The sequence below is a fragment of the Octodon degus genome, unplaced genomic scaffold, assembly GCF_000260255.1.
Source record: "Octodon degus isolate 3935 unplaced genomic scaffold, OctDeg1.0 scaffold00090, whole genome shotgun sequence".
NCBI classification, from domain to species: Eukaryota; Metazoa; Chordata; class Mammalia; order Rodentia; family Octodontidae; genus Octodon; species Octodon degus.
Window position 1 is genome coordinate 5,417,302 of NW_004524666.1, and position 12,877 is coordinate 5,430,178.

At 38.9% G+C, this 12,877-nt stretch overlaps 2 protein-coding genes and 1 pseudogene across 5 annotated transcripts in view; 2 read left to right on the forward strand and 1 right to left on the reverse strand.

Annotated features, from left to right (window-relative positions):
- Atg5 (autophagy related 5) overlaps window positions 1-12,877 on the reverse strand; it is a 180,210-nt gene that overhangs the window by 100,464 nt on the left and 66,869 nt on the right. The gene's annotated exons all lie outside the window — the stretch shown is intronic.
- LOC111818401 lies at window positions 1,203-1,644 on the forward strand (annotated as a pseudogene).
- Window positions 2,958-3,834, forward strand: LOC101571089 (proteasome subunit alpha type-2). The gene has a single exon (XM_004637463.2). The coding sequence runs from the start codon at window positions 2,968-2,970 to the stop codon at window positions 3,670-3,672; it is 705 nt and encodes a 234-aa protein (XP_004637520.1). The 5' UTR covers window positions 2,958-2,967; the 3' UTR covers window positions 3,673-3,834.

Sequence of the window (12,877 nt, forward strand, 5' to 3'; positions counted from 1 at the left end):
GATACAACCCCAAACTTTCAACTTAGCAAACACAAACTCAGGGAATAATGAGGTACAATAATTCAAAAGCCTCCCACCTGGACTCTTAACAAGTAACAAAACAAACAAATAAGGCTCCAGAAAAACAAAAACAAAAAAACAAAAAGCTCAAATAAATTTGATTTGATTTAGTTTTTCAGGTAACTACAGAGATGGTGACCATAATAAACATGTGCTTAATGATGCTAAAGTAGATACAGATAAAAAAAACAGAGCAGCTTAGGAAAATGATGTAAACTATCAATGCCCAACACTGGAAAGAAATGGAATCCATGAACTACAATCAAACAAATATTCAGAAGATTAAAAATTCCACTGAGTACATACATATACATCAAATGAGCCAATATGAGGACAAAATATCAGATCTAGAAGACAGGATCTTGGTTCTCCATAATGAGCAGAAAGATTTCTCAAAAAATAACAAGAGACCACACACACACACACACACACACACACACACACACACAAGAATGAACAGCTGCTATATGATGTAAAGACTGATGTAAGATTAACTGGACTCAATGAAAAACAGGAGCCAGTGCAAATGACATTAAAAACAAAAAAACAAAAAAACAAAAAACCTGTTCATAGCAGAAATATCAGTAAACATCCTAAGCATGGAAAAAGAATTTGACAAATAAGTGAGCATACAGATCTTCAACTGAGCATGATTAAAAAAATTTAAACCAAAGCATGTAAAAGATTCCAGAAATTTTAATAACAATATTAAAAGCGGTTAGAGAAAATAAATCACCTTTAAATGAAAGCTCAACAAAATCAAACCCCACTTCTCAATACAAACCCACAAGTCAAAGTGAACACAGAGTGAAGTATTTCAAGCCCTAAAAGAAAATATCCAACCTAGATTGAGGTAGCCCACAAAACTTCCTTCAAAATTCGTGGAAAAATAAGATATTTCAGTGTAACCACACCTGAAGAAACTAATGACCACCACAGCAACACTCCAAAATGGTCTGTAGGACTTTCTTCTACAAAGAGGTAACAAAGATTACAACTCCATGAATCCCAAAAGAATGAATTTACAACGCAGAGTAAGCAATGAAGGGGGAAAAAGGGGCGGGGGGCAACAACAGAAAATAAGATGACCCTTTTTCCGGTTGCGGCACTGCGTGTGAGGAGCTCTAGAGTCTGCACTAGTGACCATGCAGGCTAAGGGCCTGCTGCAGTCTGTGTAAGTTTTCAGTAGCAAGAAGACAGCCACAGCCATGGCATACTGAAAGCAGGGCAATGGCCTCATCAAGATGAACAGGTGTCCCCTGGAGATGATCGAGCCGCACATGCTGCAATATAAGTTACTGGCCACTGTTCTGCTTCTGGGCAAGGAGCAGTTTGCTGGTATTGACATTCATGTCCTTGTGAAGGGTGGTGGTCATGTTGCCCAGATCTATGCTATCCGTCAGTCTATCTGCAAAGCCCTGGTGGCCTATTACCAGAAATATGTTGATGAGGCTTCCAAGAAAGAGATCAAAGATATTCTCATCCAGTATGACCAGACCCTGTTGGTAGGCTGACCCTTGTCACTGCGAATCTAAAAAGTCTGGAGGCCCTGGTGCCCGTGCTCATTACCAGAAATCCTACTGATAAGCTCACCATAAGAATCAGCATTGGCCTTTGTAAAAAACACGGGATTTTGTGGTTGCAAAAAACAAAAAGAAAGAAAGAAAATAAGATGACACAGGTTAACTCACTGCATACTACTTTAACCATAATGTTAATGATCCAAATTCAACAATCAGGCAGGCACTTATGCCGCTGAGCTGTATCTCCAGCCCAATTCAACAATCAGAATAAACATATTCATAGAATGGATTAAGAAGCAATATCTAGGGCCAGCCAGATAGCTCAGCAGACTAAAATGCCTGCTTCAGCAGAGCGCAGCAGCCAGGATTCAATCACCACGGTACTGTGTCGGCCATGCCCCCGGGTGCACTGAGAAGGCAATTCAGACTGGGCATGGTAGCACACACCTGTACTCCCAGCGCTTGGGAGGCTGAAAACAGGAGAATCACTATGAGTCCAACTTAAGTAGTGAGACCCTGTAGACCCTGTTCTAAGTTCATATATAAAAAAAAAAAAGAACTAACATTATGTTGCATATGAGAACACATTTAACTGAAAAAAAAATTCATAGACTGAAAGTCAAAGGATGTAAAACAATACTCTATGCAACAAGAACCTGGAAAAAAGCAGGAGCAGCTATTCTATTTGTATTCAGAGAATTTCACATTAACAGTGATTAAGAGAGATTAACAAGGTCATGACATCCATGTGAAGAGAACAATCCAAAGGGAAGAGATAATAATCATAAACATATATGCACCAAATACTGGCAAATCAAACTATATAAAACTAGTATTATTGTACATGAAAGATCAAATAATCACTAACATAATTGTAATAGGGGACATTAATAACCCACTGTCACAAATACATCAACTAGACAAAAAAAAATTCAAATATGAGATCTGAAACAAACCTATGAACAATTAGATTCAGTAGATGTATACAGTGTTCTATCCCACAACATCAGAATATACATTCTTCTGAGCTGCACATGGGATATTCTCCAAAACAGACCACATACTTACTCATAGAACATGCTCACATTTAAGTAAATGCAAGGGAATTGAAATTATCTCATGAATAGCATCAGACCACAGTGCAATAAAATTGGGAATCAATGACAACAGGAACCATAAGAACTTAACACATGGAAATTAAATAGGACCCTCCTAAACAAACAATGGGTCACAAGTGAAATTAGAGATAGTTTCTACAATGAAATGATAATGTAAATAAAACACATCAGAACTGATGGGACACAATGAAAGTAGTCCCACAATGGAAATTTATAGTTGTAAATTCACATATTATAAAAAGAGCAAGGGGCCTCTCCGAGTAAAGATGGCAGAACGCGGTTACAGCTTTTCGCTGACAACCTTCAGCCCATCTGGTAAGCTTGTCCAGATTGAATATGCATTGGCAGCTGTAGCTGGAGGAGCCCCTTCGGTGGGAATTAAAGCTGCGAATGGTGTGGTATTAGCAACTGAGAAGAAACAGAAGTCCATTCTGTACGATGAGCGAAGTGAACACAAAGTAGAGCCAATTACCAAACACATAGGTTTGGTGTACAGCGGCATGGGCCCAGATTACAGAGTGCTTGTGCACAGAGCTCGGAAACTCGCCCAGCAGTACTACCTTGTTTACCAGGAGCCCATCCCCACAGCCCAGCTGGTACAGAGAGTAGCTTCCGTGATGCAGCAATACACCCAGTCGGGTGGTGTTCGTCCATTTGGTGTTTCTTTACTTATTTGTGGTTGGAATGAGGGACGGCCATATTTATTTCAATCAGACCCATCTGGAGCTTACTTTGCCTGGAAGGCCACAGCCATGGGAAAGAACTATGTGAATGGGAAAACTTTCCTTGAGAAAAGATATAATGAAGATCTGGAGCTTGAAGATGCCATTCACACAGCCATCTTAACCCTAAAGGAGAGCTTTGAAGGGCAAATGACAGAAGATAACATAGAGGTTGGCATCTGCAATGAAGCTGGCTTCAGGAGGCTCACTCCAACTGAAGTTAAGGACTACTTGGCTGCCATTGCCTAATAATGAAGGGACTGAGTGGCCAGAAATTTCAGATAATCGATCTACTTAAACATGTTTAAAGTATGTTTTGTTTTGCAGACTTTTTGCATACTTATTTCTACATGGTTTAATGGACTGATGTTTTTAAAATGACACTTATAAATCATAATAAACTGGTAAATCCAAAAAAAAAAAAAAAAAAAAAAAAAAAAAAAGAGCAAGCTCTAATGAACAACTTAATGTTAAACCTCAAGTTTCTAGAAAAAGAACAGCAAGGAAAGCTCAAAACTCAAATGAAGAAATTATAAAAATCAAAACAAGGCAAGGGAGACTAATAGAATATAAACAATCAATTATTCAAAGAGTTAGTTCTTTGAAAGATTAAACTAAATTGACAAACCTTCAGGAGACCTTTCCAAAAAAGCGGGGGACTCAGATATATGCAATTAGCAATAAAAGGGTCAAATAACAGATCCTGCAGAAATCCAGACCACCACCAAAACTACTTCAATAATCTAGGCTATGGAGATAGCTCAGTGGTCTAAGTGGCTGCCTGGCAAGTTCAAAGACCTGAGTTCGATCCCTGGTACCATATACCATGCCGGCCCTGAAACCGGGCATAGTAGCACACACTTGTAGTCCCAGCACTGGGGAGACTAAGGCAGGAGGATCACTATGAGTCTGAACTGTGTAATGAGACCCCATATCCAATAAATAAAAACAATAACAAAAAAATCTGCATTCTAACAAGACAGAAAATGCATTTAAATGATGTGGACTATGATGATGTGTCTTCAGAAGAGAGACAATGGAGAAGATAATAGCAAAAATGATGGAGTAGAAATAATGATTAAATAGCCAATTTCTACATCCAGAGAATGTGCATTTCATATTTCACAGGACAGACAACTGAGTCTAAAGTAGACAGAAAAGTCAATCTCAAAAATCTAGAAGAAGAGCCAGCCAAATAGCTCAGCGGATTAAAGCACCTGCTTAGGCAGACACAGGGGCTGGACGTTTGATCCCCTGGCCTGCTGTGCCAGCTCCACCCCCGGGATGCGCTGTGACAGCAATTGAGACTGGGCATGGTGGCACAAGCCTGTAATCCCAGCACTTGGGAGGCTGTAAACAGGAGAATGACTATAAGTCCGATCTATACAGTGAAACCCTGTACACCTTGAAAACCCTGTCCTAAATACCAAAAAAATCTACAAGAAAGTATTGATACTTTGATTGGCAATCTGGAAGCGAACTCAACAAAAACAAGCTCAACGTAAGTATTTGATATTGAGGAATTTCACCTGGTCTTTAATAATGTTTTAAAGTTTCAGCCAACTTTATAGTTTAGCAGACTAAAGCACCCACTTCAGCAAAGTGCAGCAGCCAGGGCTTGATCCCAAGCTTGCCATGCCAGTGCTGCCCAGGGGCGCGCTGAGACAGTGATTGATACTGGGTATGGTGACGTGCCTGAATCCCAGCACTTGGGAGGCTGAAAACAGGAGAATCACTAGGAGTCGATCTAAGTAGTGAGACCATGAAGACCCCTAAATACAGAAAAGAAAAAAAAAGTTTCAAATTAGTCCTCATTTTCTTTTACTAACTTCCCATGGTGTTGTTTTTATTGTTTTACTCCAGAAATCTTCAATCAATTTTTTAAAAGTTCATATGTTTTAACTGAAAAATACCATTTAGTAATATAATTTTTACTTATTCATTAGAATGTTTTTCTAGGGGTAAAGGTAATCTTGACTGTTTGGAATATTTTAATAATCTTGCTAGTTCTATAGAGATAACTTTCTAATGTAGTTGCAAGATTTGGATAAGTTATTAGAGTTTTTATATTTTATAGGAACTGCTTTCTTGTAGCTAAGACAGATGCGTCCTTTAATAAGTTGTTCCAGAGCAACACTGTAGCTGCTCAGTCTGATTTGCAGTAAGAATTCTTGCACACTGCAACATCGTAAGGTCTCACTTCACTTGCAATGCAAATGCTGCTGTAAGAAAATGTTTTTATAAATAAAGCTAAAATTATACAGATACTAATGTATTCCGTATTAAAATTCAGTAATTATTTAAGCTTATACAAATTAAATACTTTAATCCTGAAAATTTAAGTACGTATATATATATAGGTATTAGAATTAGAGTAAGGATTGATTGCAGAATCACATGTGTTTTTTAAGATATATAGGTAATGGCACCACAATTATTAACTAAAAATGTTTTTAGGGAAAAGACATTAAGTTAAACAATAATTTACATAAAAGTATTTGAGTAAAACCACTCAGGAAGCATCTGAATAGAAAAAAAAAAGGAAAATGCAGAAGAAATGGGAAGACTTCTAGATATATATGAACTAACAAAGCAGAAGCAATAGGATATTAAAAATTCTAACTAGGGGGCCGGGGAGATGGCTCAGTGGAATAAGCGCTTTCCTGGCAAGTGCAAGGGCCTGAGTTCAATCCCTGGTTCCGCTAAATAAATAAATATTCTAACTAAACTAATAGGAATAAAATTGAAAACATAATTAAAAACCTACCAACAAAGAAGACAGGTCTTGTCTTGGATTCACTGCTCAATTCTTCAAAAAAATTAAGAGAAAAATCTCATTCCACTATTTCTCAAAATTTAATGAAGAGAAGCAATACTCCTAAACTCATTCAAGCAAGCAAGCATCACCCTGATACCAAAACCAAAGAAATCACCCATCAAAAAACAGAACTGCAAACCAATCTAATAAAAAAATTTAAAAAAATCAAAAATCCTTGATAATATACTGGCAAACAATGCAGCAAATCATCAGGATTATACAACATGCCCGACCAGAATTCATCTCAGAGATACATAAATCTAGTCCAACATTTGCAATGCAACAAATGTAATACATCACATTAACAGAACTAAAGACAAAGGCCACATAATCATTTCAATAGATGGAGAAAAAGCATTTGACAAAATCCAAAAGGGAGGTTTCGATCCCCAGGCCTGCCATGCCGGCCCTGTCCATGGGGCACACTGAGACAGCAATTGAGATTGGGTGTGGTAGCGTGTGGATGTAATCTCAGCTCTTGGGAGGCTGTGAACAGGTGGATCACTAGGAGTCTGATCTAGTAGTGAGACCCTGAACAATGTGTATACCCTTTTCTAACATAAAAAAATAAAAAAGCCAAAACACAGGAACAAAAGGCAACCTCAGTCCTCTAGCCAATCCAGAACAAATCCAGAAGACAAAGATATACAACAACTTGGAAATCAAACAAATGAAATCTCTGAAATGATAGCAACTAAAGTAATGAAACAAATCCATCAGGCTACAGAAGAAATAAGATCAGAAATAATCTCTTAGATCCAAAAAGAAAGGACAACAATCATGAAAGAACTGCTCAGCAGAGCTAAAAAAGACACAGGGAGAAAAATAGAACAGAAAAATGATGGAAACACTGAATGAACACAGGAAAGCATTAGAATGCATGAAACAGATTCAAACAGGTATCCAGGAAACTGGTAACTCCATTGAAAGCTGGCAAAACAGCTTCAATGAAACTGAAGATAGACTTTCAGACCTCAAAGACAGTGGCGCAGCTAATGAACATGAAATAAAAGATCTCTTAAAAGTAATAAGGAACAAGGAAATAATTTAGCAGCTATAAGACAATGCAAAGAAAATAATATAATATGTCAATGAAGCAGTGGGAGACAGCACAAATAACATAAAAAGATTATTTCCAGAAATACTAGCAGAACAGGGCGCAGCACAAGATAGAGGTGGAGGGTGCCCAGGGTCTCCAGGAACAGCGCAGCAAGGCTGCAGCTCACAGGCCGGAGCAGAATCATATGCAGCCGCAGTCCAGCACTAACGGGCTTCCCAAGCAGTGCTACTGGCTGGACCTCTGGCTATTCATCCTCCTCGACCTGGTGCTGTTCTTCTTAGTGTACCTTTGCCCTGATTGGTTTGCTGATATCCCGGAAGTTGACTTTTGAAGTGAATTCTGATAACAGCTACGAATTTCTTAAATAAAGAAGATATGATTCCGTGTCAGCAGAATTTCCTACTTCTTCCTCACATTTAACACATTAACTTATTGGAAAACGATCTATACATAGTGATCATACTTACAGATAACTTAGAACTAGGTCCATTGGTTCATCTACAAAAACTTTGCAAACATCTAATGGCTTCACAAGACTGGATATAAAAGTACTTTTCCTTAAATGTTTAATAAATTAAGAAATATTTTAAATTCTTTAACATTTCAAAGGTTGGTCATTTTGATACAAAAAATATAGTATATAAAGAGGTCACATGCCAACACATTCAAAAGTAAGTTGGAAGAGATTTTGAGAATTAGCATGAAAAATTTTTAGATTGCATAGACCATAATTAATGAAAGCCAAAAAGAAAACTTAAGCCCACCATGTTTTGGATCTAAAAGTTTAGAATGGGACTTAGAAAAAAATATGTTGAGATTCACAACTTTATAAACAGACTTGGAGAAACAGAAAAAATGTATGCTGGCACTCAATTCCTTTTAAACTGTTGAGTGCCCTAAAATAATGCGGTCTTCAAACCTATTTATTATGATTGTAGTAAATATGCTTGTAGCCGGAACATATTTTTATGCCTGTAACCATGTTAAGTATTTGAACAATGTCAGTTGTGTTACTTATTCGTTGGGAGCCCTGTTGCCCCATCAGGGAACTAAAATTCTTCATGGAGCCTACTACTTTCTCATTTGTTCTTTTTTAAAAAAACTTTTATTATTTAGTAAGAATTTACATGCTATTCTGTAATGAATGTAATCATTACTGAAAATATACACTTTTAAAAAGTATTTTAAAAATTTACATTCCAGTTTATATTCAAAAGTAATCAGCTGGCATTTTAACAGAAAAGCCAAACTCAAAGCAGCTACTATAGAATAACTTGAGAAGGTAGTCCTTTTAGCACAGAAGGCTGTATATAATGAATATTAAAAATTGGCTCACTTAAAAAAAAATCAATGCTATTTGATAAATATATGTCTGAAATATATGTCTCAAATATTTGGGGGTTATTCTTTTCCCTCTAAAAAGATATGAGATATGGTAAACTTTATACTCTCATGGTTCAGAATGGTTCTTAGAATATACTAGAATAGATTTTGGAAGATTTTAATTGGCCTAATGTTCATAAAGATAATTGTGCCTTCGGGATATTTCATCAGCCTGAAGAGAACCTTTGAAGGTGTGGATGAACCATCTGAGATTTCACTGAGTTTGCTAAATAACTGTATGATCTGGTTTTTGTGCTAATTATACTGCCCAATTAATGTTTACTTATATAGCTGGGGAAAAAAAAAGAAAAAAGAAATCCTAGCGAAAATTTTCTAAGTATGAGAAAAGAAACTGACATACACATAAGTGAGGCATATAGAACTCCACACAGCGATAGTCATAATAAATCTACACCTAGACACATAATCAAGACCTCAGAAATTCAGCAAAAGAATAGAAAATTAAAAGCTATTAGAGGAGGCTGGGGAGATAGCTCAGTAGAATAAGCGCTTACCTGGCAAACGCAAGGGCCTGAGTTCAATCTCCAGTTCCACCAAAAAAAGATAAATAAATAAAAACTATTAGAGAGAAGAAAGAGATCACCTACAATGGAAAGCCCAACAGAATCATTACAGATTTCTCAACAGAAACCATCAAATCAAGAAGAACTTGGAGTAAAGCATTTCAGGTCCTAAAAGAAATAACTTCCAACCCAGATTGATATACCCTGCTGTTTCAGGTACTTTTTACTTGGAGCTGGGACAAAATACCCAACACCCAAAATTAAGAAAGGAAAGGCTTATTTAGCTCACAGTTAGTGGAGGTTTCAGTCTATATTTGGCTGGTTCCCAAGCAGTGTGACACATGTCAAAGAGCAGCAGTTTATGGCAGCAGAAAACAGCAAAGAACAAAGGAAAAGGCAACAGCCATGGCTTCTAGCCAGTCTTTCTCCCCTCCTTATATTATAAACAAGCTACCCTGGGGCTAGGGGTATAAAACTCAGACAATGTCCATGCCCTTCTCTTGCACAGGATGAGAATGTTTACAAACTAAGAATCCTAGCTCTCTGCTAAATCACTTAAATAAACTTCCCAAGTTGACGCAAAGTGTCAACCAGTACACCTGCAAAATTATCTATCAAATTCAATGGCAAATTAAGATCCTTCCAGGACAAAGAACAATTGAAGAAACTGACAGATACTCTACAAAGAGACAGAAATGATCACAGCTTCAAGAACAACAGAAAGGAACCACCAAACGGAGCAAATAATTAAAAAGAGGGTGTCTCCGTTGCTCTTCTCTTGCTGCTGGGATAAATACCTGACACTCAAAATGAAGGAAGGAAAGGTTTATCTAGCTCACTTACTGGAGGTTTTAGTCAATACTCTGCTGGCTCCAAGGCAGCGTGGCACATGGCAGAGAGCAACCTTTCATGGTGGTAGCAAAGAGCAAGAGAGCAAAGGGCATGGCTGCAGCTCAGGCAGCTAGCTAGTCTCTCTTACATCATAATGCAAATTACCTGCCCCAGGGCAAGTGTAGCATACACACCCACAGTAATCAATCAAACTCCAGAAATGGTCCAATGACTAAATGAGGCTTTGTAGGGACAACTAGACACAAACCATAGCAGAGGAAAAAAGTATGAAACCTATAGCAGGTAAATAACATGGTAAAGATAAGCCACTATATATCAGTTATAACAATCAATACAAAAGGCCTTGATTCGCCAATGAAAAGAAACATACTGGCGGTGTGGATTAAGACACAAACTCCAACAATATACTGCATACAAGACACACATTTAACACAAAAGGAAATTCACACACTTAAAGGATGGAAAACAATCCTCAATGCCACAAGAAATCAGAAAAAAGCAGGGGTAGCTATCCTGGTTGCTGACAATATAAACTTCAAACCAAAAATCATCCAAAGAGATAAAGAAGGTCACTACATACTTTTTTTTTTTTTTTTTTTGCAGAACTAGGGATTGAACTCAGGGCATTATGCTTGCCAGGCAAGTGCTCATTCTACTGAGTTATCTGCCCGGCCCCCCTTTTTTATTCTTTTTTTGTTTTAACTACATACTTTTTAAGGGAAAGCGGTACAAGCAAGAGATAACAATTATTACTACATATACATCCAATGTAGGGACACTCTCCTACATAACACAAATTTTAACAGACATGAAAAATTAAACAATAAGCAACAACAGAATACACATTCTTCTCCGCTATATATTCTCCAAATTAGATCATACACTAACACACGTAGCACTTTTAAGTAAATGTAAAGGAACTGAAATTATCCCATGGATACTATCTGACAACAGTAAAATACAACTGAAAATTATTTATAAAAAAAAACTACAAAAACAACATAAACCCACAGAAATTAAATACAAGCTCCTAAAGAACTAGTGGGTCGCCAGTCCTAGCCCAGGCCCGGTGAGTGTGTGGAAGAGCTTCCAGCTACCCTGAGCCTGCAGGACCTACTACAGGTCCCAGCCTAGGCGGAGCACGGGTGAGACCCTCTTCCACACCCTTAGGATGCCCCACCACCACTCCGCAGCACCTCCCCCACCCTGCCGCCAAGTAGGAATTTCTGCTATGTTCTGGGAATCCCCAGACCTAGTCTTAGCCCAGGCCCGGTGAGTGTGTGGGAGAGCTTCCAGCTACCCTGCGCTCGCGGGACCCACTACTGGTCCCAGCCCAGGCTCAGCGTGGTTGAGACCCTCTTCGACCCCTTTGGGACAGGCCCCTCCACTCCGCAGCACTTCCCCTACCCCACCCGCCGAGTAGGAATTTCTGCCGCATTGCGGGAACCCCCAGACCCAGTCCTAGACCAGGTCCGGTGAGTGTATGGGAGAGTTTATGGCTACCCTGCATCAGCGGGACCTGCTACTGGTTCCAGCTCAGGCGCAGCATGGGTGAAACCCTCTTCCACCACCTTGGGACGCCCCCTATCAATGCATAGTACCCCCACACGCCCCGCACACAGGGTAGGAATTTCTGCCACGTTCCAGGAATCCCCAGATCCAGTGCCAGCCCAGGCCCGATGAGTGTGTGGGAGGGCTGCCTCTCCGCCCTACTCCCCCGTGTCCCCTCCAGCCTCAGCTCAGGGCTGGCATACTGGCCTGGGGTGAAACACTGCAGCTGCAATTCCTGCAGAGAGTGTAGAGGATAGAAGTACCCAGCTAGTAAAGGAGCAGAAAATCTTGCCAGAGGGGCACAACATGTTCACCCCCAAGGGCAGCAGCAGGAAGGAGCTGAGCACAGCAGCCAGACCGTAGCCAGGCACAGCTACATAAATCCAAACTATGTAGATCTCCACGTGAACTTCAGTAGGTGCTAAGGTTATAACTGCAACAAAGATCTACAACAAAGGTCAGAAGACACTGCTACACAAAATGACAAGAAGGAACAAAATGGAAGCTCAGAACCCAAGCCCACCCATAACAAGTGCAGAGGACACTAACACAGAACAAATAGGGAATCACACAGCTGAAAGCAATGAATCAACAGCTTCTGAAATAAACAAACAGCTGCAGAAAGGTATAGAGGAACTCAGATTGGAAATAAAAAAAGAAATCCCTGAATTAATAACATCTGCAGTAAAGAATCAAATGCAGAAACATATGGAAGAAACCCAATGCCCACCCAGAACAACTGCACAGGTCGTTAGCTCGGCTTAAATGCATGAATTAATAGCGTCGATAGTATATAAGCAACAGCAGAAAGTTATAGAGGAACTGAGAGCACAATTCTTTTCTGAAATAAAAAAAGAATTCTCAGAACTCATAGCATCTGAAGTACAGAAGCAACTACAAAAACATAGGGAAGAAAACCAGTCTGAAAAAAACACTGCAGTAAAAGAATTTATGATTGCTTCTAAAGAAGACATTCATAAAAAAATAGAGGAGATTAGAAAAATGACAGATTACTTGAATGTGCAATACAGGAAAGAAATACATCGCATGAAGCAGAGTCAAAGAACTATACAGGAAATTAAAATCTCAATCACAAGCTTGCAAAACCATTTAAGTGAAAGTGAAGACAGAGTTTCAGATCTTGAAGATGGTGGTGCAGCTAGTGAAAAGGTAAGAAAGGATCTCTTAAATACAACGACGATGCAGGAAAGAATAATTCATCACCTGCAAGATGATGCAAAGATGAACAATGTGAGACTATTAGGC

Bases quoted from the DNA above. Each gene is read 5' to 3' on its own strand.
- LOC101571089 (XM_004637463.2), top strand. From the start codon at position 2,968: ATGGCAGAACGCGGTTACAGCTTTTCGCTGACAACCTTCAGCCCATCT.